The 15,924-nt window shown below is 36.0% G+C and overlaps 1 protein-coding gene across 1 annotated transcript in view; it reads left to right on the top strand.

Annotated features, from left to right (window-relative positions):
- The window catches only part of LOC110288707 (vomeronasal type-2 receptor 116-like), a 23,988-nt gene extending 9,459 nt beyond the window's left edge, over window positions 1-14,529 (top strand). The window contains exon 5 of the mRNA XM_021154983.2: window positions 13,607-14,529. Within this exon, the coding sequence (XP_021010642.1) occupies window positions 13,607-14,529 (923 nt within the window). The remainder of the gene's footprint in view (window positions 1-13,606) is intronic.
- The last annotated feature ends 1,395 nt before the right edge of the window (window positions 14,530-15,924 follow it).

Here is a 15,924-nt window from a genome sequence, read left to right as displayed (position 1 = left end):
CTCTGGAGCTAGTTGTTATAGTTGTCTCTGTTTATAGCTTGTTCCTCAGGTGATTATATTAGCCTCTATCAGCAGACATGGGAGACTAGCTCTCTCCTTACTTTCAGTGGTCAGAGTACTCTCTGCAGGCAAGCTCTCATCTCGAAGGGAAGGTGCCCAGATATCTGGTGTTCGAACAGGCCTCCTGGCAGAAGTTGTGGTCCACTCACCAGAGGTCTTAGGATCCCGTGGGGGATCCTGTGTGGGTCCTTGCGGGTGTCCAGAGACTCAGCGGGCAAGGAACCCTGGTGCTGCAGTGGACAGGAAGGGTTTTCAATGCTTTTCATTGCACAGTGCCACTTAACATGTATTAATAAGGGATCAAAGGTTTTTTATTAGTTTTTTTTTATATATTTTTTTCTTACATTTCAAATCCTATCCCAAAGTCCCCTACACCCTCCAAACGCCCTGATCTTCAACCTACCTACTCAGACTTTCTGGTCCTGGCATTGCCTTGTACTGGGCCATATAATTTTCACAAGACCAAGGGCCTCTCCTGCCATTGATGGCCGACTAGGCCATCTTCAGCTACATATGCAACTAGAGACAGAGCTCTGGGGGGGCGCGTGGATGGTTAGTTCATATCATTGTTCCTCCTATAGGATTACAGACCCCTTAGCTCCTAGGGTACTTTCTCTAGCTCCTCCATTGTGGGCCCTGTGTTCCAACCAATAGATGACTGTGTGCATCCACTTCTGTATTTGCAAGGCACTGTCATAGCCTCACAAGAGACAGATATATCAGGGTACTGTCAGCAAAATCTTTCAGGAATATGCAATAGTGTCTGGGTTTGGTGGTTTTATATGGGATGGGTCCCTGGGGTTGGGGAGTCTGTGGATGGTCTTTCCTTGCATCTTAGCTCTGAACTTTGTCTCTGTAACTCCTTCCAAGGGTGTTTTGTTCCCCATTATAAGAAGGAAGAAAGTATCCACACTTTGGTCTTCCTTCTTCATGAGTTTCATGTGTTTTGCAAATTGAATCTTCGGTATTCTAAGTTTCTGGGCTAATACCCACTTATCAGTGAGTGCATATCATGTAAGTTCTTTTGTGATTGGGTTACCTCACTCAGGATGATATCCTCCAGATCCATCCATTTGCCTAAGAATTACATGAATTAATTATTTTTAACTGCTGAGTAGTACTCCATTGTGTAAATGTATCACATTTTCTGTACCCATTCCTCTGTTGAGGGACATCTGGGTTCTTTCCAGCTTCTGGCTATTATAAATAAGTCTGCTATGAACATAGTGGAGCATGTGTCCTTATTACAAGTTAGAACATCTTCTGGGTAAATGCCCAAGAGAGGAATTGCTTTATCTTCCGGAAGTAATAAATCCAATTTTCTGAGAAATATCCAGACTGATTTCTAGAGTGGTTGTACAAGCTTGCAATCTCACCAACAATCGAGGAGTGTCCCTCTTTCTCCACATCCTTGCCAGCATCTGTTGTCACTTGAATTTTTGATCTTAGTCATTATGACTGGTGTGGGGTGGAAATACAGGGTTGTTTTGATTTGCATTTCCCTGATGATTAAGGATGTTAAATATTTTTTTCTGGTGCTTCTCAGCCATTTGGTATTCCTCAGGTGAGAACTCTGTTTAGCTCTGTACCCCATTTGTTAATATGGTTATTTCATTTTCTGGAGTCCATATTCTTGAGTTCTTTTTGTATATATTGGATATTAGTCCCCTATCAGATTTAGAATTGGTAAAGATCCTATCCCAATATGTTGGTGGCCTTTTTGTCTTATTGACAGTGTCTTTTGCCTTACAGAACCTTTGTTGATTCTCGATCTTACAGTACAAGCCATTGATGTTCTGTTCAGGAATTTTCCCCCTGTGCCCATATCTTTGAGGCTTTTCCCCAATCTCTCCTCTACATGTTTCAGTGTCTCTGGTTTTATATGGAGTTCCTTGATCCACATGGACTTGACCTTAGGTCAAGGAGATAAGAATGGATCAATTCTCATTCTTCTACATGATACTGCAAGTTGTGCCATCAACATTTGTTGAAAGTGCTGCTTTTTTCCCACTGCATGGTTTTAACTTCCTTGTCAAATATCAAGTGACAATAGGTGTGTGGGTTCATTTCTGGGTCTTCAAATATATTCCCTTGATCTACCTGTCTCTCTCTGTACCAGTACCATGGGGTTGAGTTTTGTTTGTTTGTTTGTTTGTTTGTTTTTTTATCACATTTGCTCTGTAGTACAGCTTAATGTCAGGCATGGTGATTCCATCAGAGATTTTTTTTTTACCATTGACAAGAGTTTTTGCTATCCTAGGTTTTTGTTATTTCAGATGAATTTGCAGATTGCCCCTTCTAATTCATTGAAGAATTGAGTTGGAATATTGATGGAGATTGCATTGAATCTGTAGATTGCTTTCAGCATGATAGCCAGTTTTACTACATTGATCCTGCCAATCCATGAGCATGGGAGAACTTTGCGTCTCCTGAGATCTTCAATTTATTTCTTCAGAGACTTGAAGTTCTTATCATACAGATCTTTCACTTCCTTAGTTAGAGTCATACCAAGGTAGTTTGTATTATTTCTGCCAATTATGAATGATGTTGTTTCCCTAATTTGTTTCTCAGCCCATTTATCATTTGTGTAGAGAAAGGGCATTGATTTGTTTGAGTTAATTTTTTATCCAGCAAATTCACTAAAGCTGTTTATCAGGTTTAGAAGTTCTATGGTAGAATTTTTAGGATCACTTATATATACTATCATATCATCTGCAAATAGTGATATTTTGATTTCTTCCTTTCTAATTTATATCCCCTTGATGTCCTTTTGTTTTTGAATTGCTCTGTCTAGGACTTCAAGTACTATATTTAATTGGTAGGATGAAAGTGGGCAGCTTTGTCTAGTCCCTGATTTTAGTGGGATTGCTTCTACCTTCACTTTATTTACTTTGATGCTGGCTACTGGTTTGCTGTATATTGAGTTTATTATTTTTAGATATGGTCCTTGAATTCCTGATCTTTTCAAGACTTTTATCATGAATGGGTGTTGGGTTTTGTCAAATGCACTCTCAGCATCTAATGAGATGATCATGTGGTTTTTGTCTTTGAATTTGTTTATATAGAGGAATACGTTGATGGGTTTCTGTACATTGAATCATCTCTGCATCCCTGGGATGAAGCCTACTTGATCACGATAGATGATCATTTTGATGTGTTCTTGGATTCGGTTTGCAAAGATTTTATTGAGTATTTTTTCATCGATGTTCATAAGGGAAATTGGTCTGAAGTTCTCTTTCTTTGTTGGGTCTTTATGTGGTTTATGTATCAGAGTAATTGTGGCTTCATAGAACGAATTGGGTAGAGTACCCTCTGCTTCTATTTTGTGGAATAGTTTGGGGAGAACTGGAATTAGGCCTTCTTTGAAGGTCTGATAAAATTCTGCACTAAACCCATCTGGTCCTGGGCTTTTTTTGGTTGGGAGACTATTAATGACTGCTTCTATTTCTATAGGCGATATGGGATTGTATTGGTCACTAACCTCATCCTGATTTAACTTTGGTTCCTGGTTTCTGTCTAGAAATTTTTTCCATTTTATCCTGGTTTTCCAGTTTTGCTGAGTATAGTCTTTTGTAGTAGGATTTGATGATGTTTTGAATTTTCTCAGGTTCTGTTGTTATTTCTGATTTTGTTAATTAGGATACTGTCCATGTGCCCTCTAGTGGGTCTGGCTAAGGGTTTATCTACCTTGTTGATTTTCTCGAGAACAAGGTCCTGGTTTGGTTGATTGTTTGAATACTTCTTTTTGTTTCCACTTGGTTGATTTCAGCCCTGCCTTTGAATATTTCCTGCTGTCTACTCCTCTTGTGTTAATTTTCTTCCTTTTGTTCTAGAGCTTTTGGTATGTTGTCAAGCTACTAGTGTATGCTCTCTCTAGTTTCTTTTAGAGGCACTCAGAGCTATGATTTTTCCTCTTAGGACTGCTTTCCCTATGTCCCATAAGTTTGGGTATGTTGTGGCTTCATTTTCATAAAACTCTAAAGAGTCTTTAATTTCTTTGTTTATTTCTTCCTTGATGACATTATAATTGAGCAGAGTGTTGTACAGCTTCCATGTCAATTTTGGCTTTTTATTATTTTTGTTATTATTGAAGGTCAGTCTTAGTCCATGGTGATCTGATAGGGTGCATGGGGTAATTTCAATATTTTTTTTATCAGTTGAGCCCTGTTTTTTGACCATTTTATATGGTCAATTTTGGAGAAAGTACCATGAGTTTCTGAGAAGGTGCATTCTTTTGTTTTAGGGTAAAATATTCTGTAGATATCTCTTAAGCCCATTTGTTTCATAACTTCTGCTACTGTTCATGTATCTCTGTTTAGTTTCTGTGTCCAGGATCTGTCCATTGATGTGAGTGGAGTGTTGAATTCTCCCACTATTATTGTGTGAGGTGCAATATGTGTTTTGTGCTTTACTATAGTATCTTTAATGAATGTGGCTGCTCTTGCATTTGGAGCATAAATATTCAGAATTGAGAGTTCATCTTGGAAGATTTTACCTTTGATAAGTATGAAGTGCCCCTTCTTGTCTTTTTTGATAACTTTGGGTTGCTAGTCAATTTTATTCAATATTAGAATGGCTACTCCAGCTTTTTTCTTCAGACCATTTGCTTGGAAAATTGTTTTCCAGCCTTTTACACGGAGGTAGTGTCTGTCTTTTTCCCTGAGGTGGGTTTCCTGTAAGCAGCAAAATGTTGGTCCTTTTTGTTTAGTCATTTTGTTAGTCTATGTTTTTTTATTTGGGAGTCGATTCCATTGATATTAAGATATATTAGAGAAAAGTAATTCTTGCTTCCTGTTATTATTATTATTATTATTATTATTATTATTTTAGAGTTGAGATTCTGTTCTTGAGGCTGTCTTCTTTTAGATTTGTTGAAGGATTACTTTCTTGCTTTCTCTAGGGAATAGTTTCTATCCTTTTGTTGGTGTTTTCCCATTATTATCCTCTGAAGGGCTGGATTCATAGAAAGGTATTGTGTGAATTTGGTTTTGTCATGGAATATTTTGGTTTCTCCATCTATGGTAATTGAGAATTTTGCTGGGTATAGTAGCCTGGGCTGGCATTTGTGTTTTCTTACGGTCTGAATAACATCTTTCCAGGATATTCTGGCTTTCATAGTCTCTGGTCAGAAGTCTAGTGTAATTCTAATAGGCCTGCCTTTATATATTACTTTACCATTTTCCTTACTGCTTTTAATATTCTATCTTTATTTAGTGCATTTGTTGTTCTGATTATTATGTGTCGGNAGGAATTTCTTTTCTGGTCCAGTCTATTTGGAGTTCTGTAGGCTTCTTGTATGTTCAAGGGCACCTCTTTCTTTAGGCTAGGGATGTTTTCTTCTATATTTTTTGAAGATGTTTGTTGTCCCTTTAAGTTGAAAATCTTCATTCTCATCTACTCCTATTATCTGTCCCTTTAAGTTGAAAATCTTCATTCTCATCTACTTCTATTATCCGTAGGTTTGGTCTTCTCATTGTGTCCTGTGTTTCCTGGATGTTTTGGGTTAGGATCTTTTTGCATTTTGCATTTTCTTTTATTGTTCTGTCCACATATTCTCTATGGAATCTTTTACACCTGAGATTCTCTCTTCCATCTCTTGTATTCTGTTGCAGATGCCTGCATCTATGGTTCTTGATTTCTTTCCTAGGGTTTCTATCTCCAGAGTTGTCTCCTTTGGGTTTTCTTCATTGTTTCTTCTTCCATTTTTAGATTTTGAATGGTTTCGATTGAATTCCATCACCTGTGTGGTTGTGTTTTCCTGTAATTCTTTGAGGGATTTTTGAGCTTCCTCTTTAAGGGATTCTACCTGTTTATCAGTGTTCTCCTGTATTTCTTTAAGTGAGTTAATAATGCCCTTTTTAAAATCCTCTACCACCATCATGATATATGATTGTAAATCAGTCTTTCTTTTTAGGTGTTTTGGGGTATCCAGGATTCGCTGTGGTGGGCTTACTGTGTTCTGATGATGCCCTGTCATCTTGGTTTCTGTTAGTAAGATTCCTTCGTTTGTCTTTCACAATCTGGTAATCTCTGCTGTTAGATGTTCTAGCTGTCTTTGGCTGGAGCTTGTTCCTCCTGTGATTCTTTAGCCTCTGTCAGCACTCCTGGGGGACCAACTCTCTCCTGCATCCCAGTGGACAGAACACTCTCTGCAGGCAAGCTCTCCTCTTACAGGGAAGGTGCACAGAAATCTGGGGCTCAGATCCACCTCCTGGTTCCTGGGGTCAGAGCCTTCCCTGGAGGCTGACTCTCCTCTGGCATGAAAGGTGTCCAGAGGTCTGGGTTTCAGCTCTGTCTTCTTGCTGAGGATGAAGGTCTGAAGGGACTCTGTCCAAGAAGCTCTATTGCTTCTGCTGCCCATATGCTCTCCTACATTGACCCATCTCAGTGATCCCAAGATTCTGGGTGTGCTAGGCCCTGTCTTTGTCCTTTGACACTGTTGCTGCTAACACAAGACCCTCTGGGTTTTTTGGAACTGATGTTGCATTCCAAGCACCAGTGATCTCAAAGTCCCGGGTTTGCTAGGGTGCCTGCAGCGTGGAGAATCCCCTCAAGATAGTTTTTCAAAATGTTTTTCAATGATTTTTAAGAGCCATGTAAGTCTCAGATCTGTTGCACCTTTATAGTTATTATTAACAGTTCATTTCTCATTTTTATTTGTTTGAATATTTCATACAATGTTATTTCATCACCTTCACTGCTCATACTCCTCCCAGATTTATTTCCCCATTCCATAACTTCCAAAATTTGTATTTGAACTATCTAAAACAGTTCATGATAACCATTTATTCTTATGTTTGTGCTTGTCACATAAAGGTTCTTAACAAACCAGGTTCTGCACACTGAAATAGAAAACTGATTATCCTCCCATTAGCTATCATTTGGCAATATTCATTTTCTGAATATGGGAGTCTCTTTATGACTAACTCTAATATTTATGCTGAAATTTCTCTGGGTTAAGCCTGCATTCTTCTAACACATTTTCACATGTGTCATGAATTAATGGGAGCAATTTCTCTGTGCAGAAAACAGTATTATTTTGAGCTCTTTTGTATACAGTAGGTTTGGTAACTTTCTAGCTTCTCTTAGATTAGAGTTTACAGAATATATATATATTATGTAAAAACACTTATGTATAAATATGTGGCAGATTTATACAATATAATATTACTCAGTTATTAAAATCAATGTCATCATGAGTTTTGAAGGAAAATTGATGAAACTACAAAATATCATCCTGAGTGAGATATCACAGACCTAAAAGGACATATATCATATGTATTCACTAATAAGTTCATATTAGTTAAAAAAAAAACCAAAAAAAACAAAAACAAAAACAGAGAACACATACGATAAAACCCACAGAGTTCAGGAATTTTAAGAAGCAGAAAGGCCAAGATGGGAATAAAGTAATGAGTTAAGAAACTGTGGGATGGTGGCCACAGAATGGGTGCCATGACTAGATAGTAAACAAATAAATGCATTCATTAAACATGGTGTGTCCTTATAGATTTAGTATTTGTTCAATTCCATAATAGCAGGAAGCATAAAAGCAGCCAGAATTAGGATCTTAGCATTTAACTTGTATTCTAGTGTGATTTGAAGGCAACAACAGAAAACTTTCTCCAGCATGTGATCCTTATAGCATGTGATCTCATCTGAGGATTTAACCTCAGCCATTCTAGTTAGTGTAAGGTGAAATCTGAGGGTTGTTTAGATGTGCATTTCACTGATCAATAAGGACTTTAGTTCTTAAGTGCTTTTTAGCCTTTAGAGATAACTCTGTTGTAAATTCTCTGGGTTATGCTGAGTAAATTGATGTACTTCGTTTTCTTCAAGGTCGTAAGTATTGATATATTTAATTATTTTTAAATACAGACTCTTAATTAGACCAGCACTGTAATTGAATATGCTTTCTTTTTATTGTATGTTTTCGGCTTCTTTTTCAAATATAAAGTGTCTATGTGTATGTGGGCTTATTTCTGGGTCTTCACTTCAATTCCATTGATTGACCGGTCTTTATATGTTCCAATACAATATGTTTTTAAAATCACTATTGCTGTGTAGTACAGCTTGAGGTCAGGGATGGTAATTCCTCCAGTAGTTCTTTTGGTGTTAAGAATTGTTTTTTTCTAAGCTGGGATGTTTGTTTTTACATATGAAATTGAGAGTTGCTTTTTCAATGTTTGTGAAGAACTGTATTGGAATATTGATGGGGATTGCACTGAATCTGTTGATTGCTTTTGGTAGGATGGCTATATTTACTATGTTGATCCTACCAATCTACGAGCATGGAACACCTCCTCATTTTCTGAGGTCTTTTTCAAATGCTTTCATGAAAGACATGAAGTTATTGTCATATAGATCTTTCATTTACTTGGTAAAAGTTACACTAAGATATTTCATACTATTTCTGCCTATTGTGAAGAGTGTTGTTTTTCTAATTTTTTTCCTATCCTGTTCATCTTTCATGTAGCAGAAGGCTACAATTTGTTTGAGTTAATTTATTATCCATCTACTTTACTTAAGTTCTATATTAGCTGTGGATGGACTCTGGTATATTTTTTGAGGTCACTTATGTGAAATGAAATATCATCCACAAATTGTGGTACCTTGACTATTTCTTTTCAAATTTTTGTCCCTTTGATCTACTATTCTTCTCTTATTGCTATATCTAGAACTTTGAGTATTATATTAAGTAGATATTGAAAGAGTAGTCATCATTGTCTTGTCTCTTAATTTAGGAGGATTGCTTCAACTATCTCTCTGTTTAATTTGAGGTTGGTGATGGTTTGCTGTATATTGATTTTATCATGCTTAAGTAAGGGACATGAATTTTTGATCTGCCCAATACTTATAATATGAAGGGGTGTTTTATATTGACAAATGCTTTTCTCAGCTTCTATTGAGATAATCATGTTATTTTCCATTGAGTTTATTTACATAGTGGATTATATTAATATACTTTTGTATATTGAACCATCTCTGTATCCCCAAAATTCTTCACGAGAATTCCTACAGCTGATATAACTACTCAATAATGTGGTTGGATACAAAATTAACTCAAAGAAATTAGTACCAACCTATGCATAAACAATAAAAGGTCTGAGAAGGGAGTTAGAGAAACAATACTGTTGACATTAAACACAAATAACAGCAACTTCATGTGGGTCTAAGCAAGTAACTGAAGGATCTGTATGACACAAACTTCAGGTCTCTGAAGAGAGAATTGCGATATCAAAAGATGAAAACATCTACCTTGCTTGTAGTTCAATAGAATTAACATAGTGCAAATGACCATCTAACCAACAGCAATATCCAAATTCAAATTAAATTTCCAAAACAATTCTTCACAAATTTTGAAACAGCAATTATCAACTTCAAATGGAGGCTTCTGATTCTTTTGAAATGTCCACACTATTTTCTTTTAATACCAACTTTGAACAATAATAAATTTTACCCTAAAATTTTCACCCAAGTGAAATCCTTACACACACACACACACAGACACACACACACACACACACAAACACACAAACACACACATGAATATATAAATGAAAATTTTGAATTATTCTGTGTATCCATATAAAGAGTTATTCACAAACTAAGAACAAATTTGGCCATTGTCTATTAATTTATTATATTGTACAACAGTATGCAGCACAAAGAAATGGTAAACACTAAATTTGAAAATATTGCTTATAGAAAGTTAAGAAGTAAGGTAATACTACCCTTTATATGCTAAAATACCAATTCAATGTTATTAAATAAAATTGACACTCTGTTTATCAATTATATTTTAAGAAATATAAAAATATTGTGTTAGACATTGTCTTGGGGTTTTATTGCTGTGAACAAATACCATGCCAAAGGCAAAACATATAAGCACATTTAATTGGGACTGGTTTACCAGTTCAGAGATCTAATCAATTATCATCAAGGTAGGAGCATGGCATCATCCAGTCAGGCATGATGCAAACAAGTTGAGAATTCTACATCTTCTTCTGAAGGCTGCTAGTTAAAGACTGGTATCTTGGCACATAAGACAATGGACTTAAAGACCATGCACACAATGACACATTTTCTTTAAGAACACACCTACAAATAGTGCCAACCATATTTAAACTAGGGCTTTATAGTCCCTCGGTCCCATCGGCATGTTAAACACTTGAGGCTCTGGAGGCAATAACTAGGCACAGCATTATTAAAAAAAAATCTTTTGTCCAACTGATAACATACAAATATTTTATAACAGTTTCAACAATGTTAAACATCCAAGTTCAAAGTCTCCTCAGAGATTAAGTCTAACTATTCAGTGTAATCACAAAGCAAGACACAAATCAGTTAGGCAAACTGCAGACTCCTGATCTTCATGTTTGATGTCAAGGAGGTGATCAGATGTCCACTAGTTTTTCACCTTTGTTGACTGCAACAAACTTCTTTTTCCTGGGCTACTTCCAATATCTGTTAGCAGCTTTCCTCAGAAGATACAGCATGGCTTGGGAATCTTGAACATTTTGGAATTTCCAAGTCAGCTTCAACATTAATGATTCATCTTCCAATGTCTGGGATCGACACATGATCTTCTAGGTTCCTTCAAAGAGCTTGCTTTATGTCTCCAGCTCTGCCCTCTGTAGCACTCAAGGCTCTGGTAAACTCCATTGTAGTTTGGTAGAAGTTTTGGTGATCATCCCATGTTATTGGCATCTCCAGTACACTGGGGTCTTGCACTGAAACTAGGCTTCAACAATAACCTTTAATAGGCTCTTTTCATAGTTCTAAGCCTTCACTTCCTTGCATGACCCCTCTAGTCCTGGGCTATCAACTTAATCTGAAGTTTTACCTTCACCAATTAAATTTCCTGGCTTCTCACATCTCCAAGCCTTAGCTACTCACCATGACCCATTCATAGTTTCAAACCCAGTAACACCTCTGTGACTCTAACCCTAAGTCAAGCTGCAGTCTGAAGTATAACCTTTGCTCTTTGTAACACACCTTTTTTTACTCTCAGAAAAACAGTTCCCAAATGATTTCACCTCAGTGATGCTAATCTATTCTAAATTATTGCTAATTTCTTACCTCTAGATAATCAGCACCATTTGTTCTGGTAGTCACCTTATCTTATTGACTCATAAGTCAAAGCCACATGGCCAATACATCTGAGTTTGGCGGAGTACTATGGCTGGAATATGGCTCCCCCTTATTCTATTACTAGCTTTAGTTTTACAATTCTCTAACTGCATAAACTTGTCTGTCCTTGGACTTGCTCTGTACATTGACTTTGAACTCAAAAATCATTATAACTCTGTCTTAAGAATGCTGATATGTAACACATGTAGTATCACTCCTATATTTAAGCTTATCTCTACTTGAAAGTTGCTGTGTCACAGGCTGGCCTTAAACTCAGAGATCTGCTTTTCCTTGTTTCCTGGTATTAAAGGAGTATAACATTATGCCTTGGCCTAAGATTCTCATAGCCACTGTTTTCCAAAATCTGGGTCAAGAAGCTCGGCCAACCTCAATTTTCTAAACAGATACCACATACCAAATTTAAACTAGGATCAGATAAATATTCTAACAGTCCCATATCCCCTAAAGAAATAGAAACAGTCATTAATAGTCTCCCAATCAAAAAAAGCACAAGACAAAATGGGTTCAGTCCAGTGTTCTATCAGACCTTCAAAGAAGACCTAATACCAATACGCCTCAAACAACTCCACAAAATAGAAACAGAAGGTACTCTACCCAGTTTGTTCTATGAAGTTACAATTATGCTGATACATATACCTCATAAACACCCAACAAAGAAAGAATTTCATACCAATTTCCCTTATAATTATTGATGCAAAAATCCTCAATTGTGTTCTTGGATTCGGTTAGCAAGAACTTTATTGATGCAAAAATCCTCAATAAATTCTGGCAAACTGAATATACTGCTTTCCAAGATCAAAATCTCGAAATCCACACACTTCCAACCAAAATATGGCCAGGCCTATCATGGAAATATTCCACTACAGGTACTAGCTTATGTCTTAGTTAGGGTTTTACTGCTGTAAACAATCACTTTGACACAGTCAACTTTTGTTTGTTTGTTTGTTTTCTTTGTTTTTTTCAAGTCAGGGTTTCTCTGTATAGCCCTGGCTGTCTTGGAACTCACTCTGTAGACCAGGCTGGCCTCAAACTCAGAAGTCCGCCTGCCTCTGCCTCCCAAGTGCTGGGATTAAAGGCATGCACCACCATGCCTGGTCCACAGTCAACCTTTATAAGGACAACATTTCATTGTGACTGTCATACAGGTTCAGACGTTCAGTAATTTATCCTCAAGTCTGGAGAATGAGAGCATCTAGGCAGACATGTCACAGGAGGAGCTGAGAATTATATTTTCAGGTGAAATCTTCTAGGAAAAGACTGACATCTGTGCATCTAGCATGAGTGTCTTAAATCCCACTTCCCCAGTGACATACTTCTTTCAACAAGGCCACACTTCAAAACAGTGCCACTTTCTGTGCCAAGCATATTCAAACTACCATACTAACATCATATATTTTATAAATCTTTGTGCATCTATTTTCTGTTATTCATAATATTTATGAAAATATTTAAAAGTTCCAGAGCAGAGTATTATAATTTATTCAAAAATCCCTCATATTCTAAGAATATTCTAAGAATATTCTGTCTATGTAAAAATATATGCTTGCTTCAAATGTTATGAAAACATATTATTGGGTGATATTCAGCAATATCTAATGTGACATTGCAGAAACTCCAGCAGAGAATGAACAGAATTTGAAAGCACAAGAGTTTTAAGGAAAAAAATTAAATTTAGTATTCACATATAAGAAAGCATTATCTGAAAAACTTTGCAAACATATTTCCTCTAATCTAGATTTCCCATGTTTTAGTTAAAAAGGATCTGTGAACTATGAGTACTCTCAGGGCCACAGTAGATTTTTGCAATGTAACTTAGTATTGAAGTTACTTTCAAAAGAGATACAGCATTATCAATAAAGGCAGAGAAATAATGTATGTAAAGAGATCAAAGGCATTTAGGTAATAAAGTTTAAATCGCAATGAAGAAGATTTTTAAGGAATTTACTGAAAGTTGATAGTTACCTGAAAAGATTTAATACTGTTATTTAAAAAGTTAGGGCTTGGCAGTCTACATATTTTCTCACTGAAACCATTCCAAGTTGTACATACACTGGCTAAAGATTGGATATTAACATGTAAAAGGTAGATATAGGGAGAACAAGGATTTGTGAGTAAAAACTGAGGGAAGCAAACATGTGTGCTGGTAAGATTAAAAGAAACATTGCATAAAATCCTATTACATTTGAAAATAAATATGGAAAGAAATATGTAAGGAACAAGGTGCAGGTTATAAATCTAGAATTTTGCATACCAGTGTTCTAATTATTTTGTCTCTGAGAAAACAAAGTGTCATAACTTCTGAGATAGTCCCTGTAATTAGAAATATCTCATAAAAAAAGGAATTGTCATAGTCTGGACTTCTGCTGTCATGATAACCTATATTTCTGAGCAGATGTAGACCAGTGTATGAAGTGTCCAGAGAGTCATTATGCAAATAAAGAGAAGAACAACTGCTTCCAAAAATATGTGAGCTTTCTGGCCTATGAAGACCCCTTGGGGATGGCTCTAGCCATCATAGCTTTGTGCTTATGTGCACTCACTGTCTTTGTTATTGGCATATTTGTGAAACACAGAGACACTCCTATTGTCAAGGCCAATAATCGAGTACTGAGTTACATTTTGCTCATTACACTCACCTTCTGTTTCTTATGTTCTTTGAACTTCATTGGTCAGCCAAACACAGCTGCCTGCATCCTTCAGCAGACCACCTTTGCAGTTGCTTTCACTGTGGCTCTTGCCACTGTGTTGGCCAAAACTATTACAGTGGTTCTTGCTTTTAAGGTCAGTTTTCCAGGGCAAATAGTAAGGTGGTTAATGATATCTAGGGGTCCAAACTACATCATTCCTATCTGCACCCTGATCCAACTTCTTCTTTGTGGAATATGGATGGCAACTTCTCCACCATTCATTGACCAAGATGCTCATTCTGAATATGGACACATCATCATTTTGTGCAACAAGGGCTCAGCTGTTGCCTTCCACTCTGTCCTGGGATACCTCTGTTTCTTGGCCCTTGTGAGTTATACCATGGCCTTCTTGTCTAGAAATTTGCCTGATACATTCAACGAATCCAAGTTTCTGTCATTCAGTATGCTGGTGTTCTTCTGTGTCTGGGTCACCTTTCTTCCTGTCTACCATAGCACTAAAGGGAAAATCATGGTGGCTATGGAAGTATTCTCTATCTTGACTTCCAGCACAGCACTCCTTGCCTTCATATTTGGTCCCAAGTGTTACATTATCTTGTTAAGACCAGAGAAGAATTCATTTAGTCATACCAGGAAAAAAACCACATTTCAGAAGGAAGAATTTTCCTAAAATATAGTTTTAGAAATGAATTTAGTTTTTATGTTAACAACTTCACAACAGGGATCATTCATATACCATTCTAAAATATGTTATATAATTATAGTATGAATATAATTTTATCAGGTTTTATTCCTTTATTCAACTATATTATAGTGTTATAATATGAAAGCCATTTATTTTCCATGTTTGAAAACCATATTTACTCTGGTGATTCAACTGTTCTGAGTCTAAGGCCTGATGGCTCCATTCCTGGATCATGTCAAATGTTTGTGTCCTTTTTTGATAGAAACTCTTCTTTTTAATTTATTGTTTTGGTTTTATTAAACTTCCTGAGTATTCTTTCTTTTCCTTGCAATAGCAAATATTTACGTTGGACAACCCATTGGTATATAATTTCTTGATGTTCATTAATTAATGATATTAAAATTCAGTTGACATATAAGTAGTGTTTAAATTTGTTATATATGTGTAACTTTCAATGTATAATATTTTAAAATTAAAAACATTGTATATTTAAAGCTCCCATGACATTGAATTCATTTATAATGGTATGTTTGAATGTATTTGTTTATATTGAAACCACCACCTGTCATAATTTAAATGAAAAGTTTTATAATGTTATAGCATTCTAGTTCCTGGCATTATGTGTTGCATTCTAATTCAGTGTGAAAGTTCATTTACAAATGTATTTTAGTACTCAAACTTAAATATAAGTCAACCAGAGCAATCCACTTATAGCCCATATATATAGTTTGACAACATTTGTGACATATCCAGCTGTCTGAAAGTTAGCCAAATATCCTTATATGCATTTAAATTTAGACATTTACACATACATTATGTAGTATTTGCTTTTCTGGTGTATGAACTGATCTGAGAATTGCTGGTGTTACAACTTGTTCATGTTGAATTTTTGTATTGTTCCTTAATATAAACTGTTCATTTGATTTTTATTAACTAAATTTTCTCTCACCTAATTTTCTGTAAATTGTTATAGAACAGTCAATTAATATCCAAAATCACTTATCGTCTTATATTTTATTACTACCCATTTTCCATGATTCATTATTATTGTGTAAAAATAATAGGCATTATACCTAAAATAAACTTTTTTCTGTCCCCATTGTTATATGAAAAAAAGAAATATAAAATTGTTAGAACAATAGCATATGCCTTTTCTCTTACACATGGTCTATCTTCCCTCTTATCACTATATCCTTTGCTTTAACCTTTCAAGATTTTCTTGGTTATTTTCCTATTTGGCTGATGAACAGCTCAACTAGAGGGAAACTACTACATCTTCATTGGAAATTTATATAAGTCTGCCCTGTTGCAGAAATGATATGAGCATTGGAGGGAAACATACACTACCCATATTACTAAAATAACATTGGCACACCCATA

Source organism: Mus caroli, unplaced genomic scaffold (genome assembly GCF_900094665.2).
Source record: "Mus caroli unplaced genomic scaffold, CAROLI_EIJ_v1.1 scaffold_10825_1, whole genome shotgun sequence".
Taxonomy (NCBI): domain Eukaryota; kingdom Metazoa; phylum Chordata; class Mammalia; order Rodentia; family Muridae; genus Mus; species Mus caroli.
Note: the sequence above shows the minus strand (reverse complement) of the source record. Positions and strands in the feature narration are given on the sequence as shown.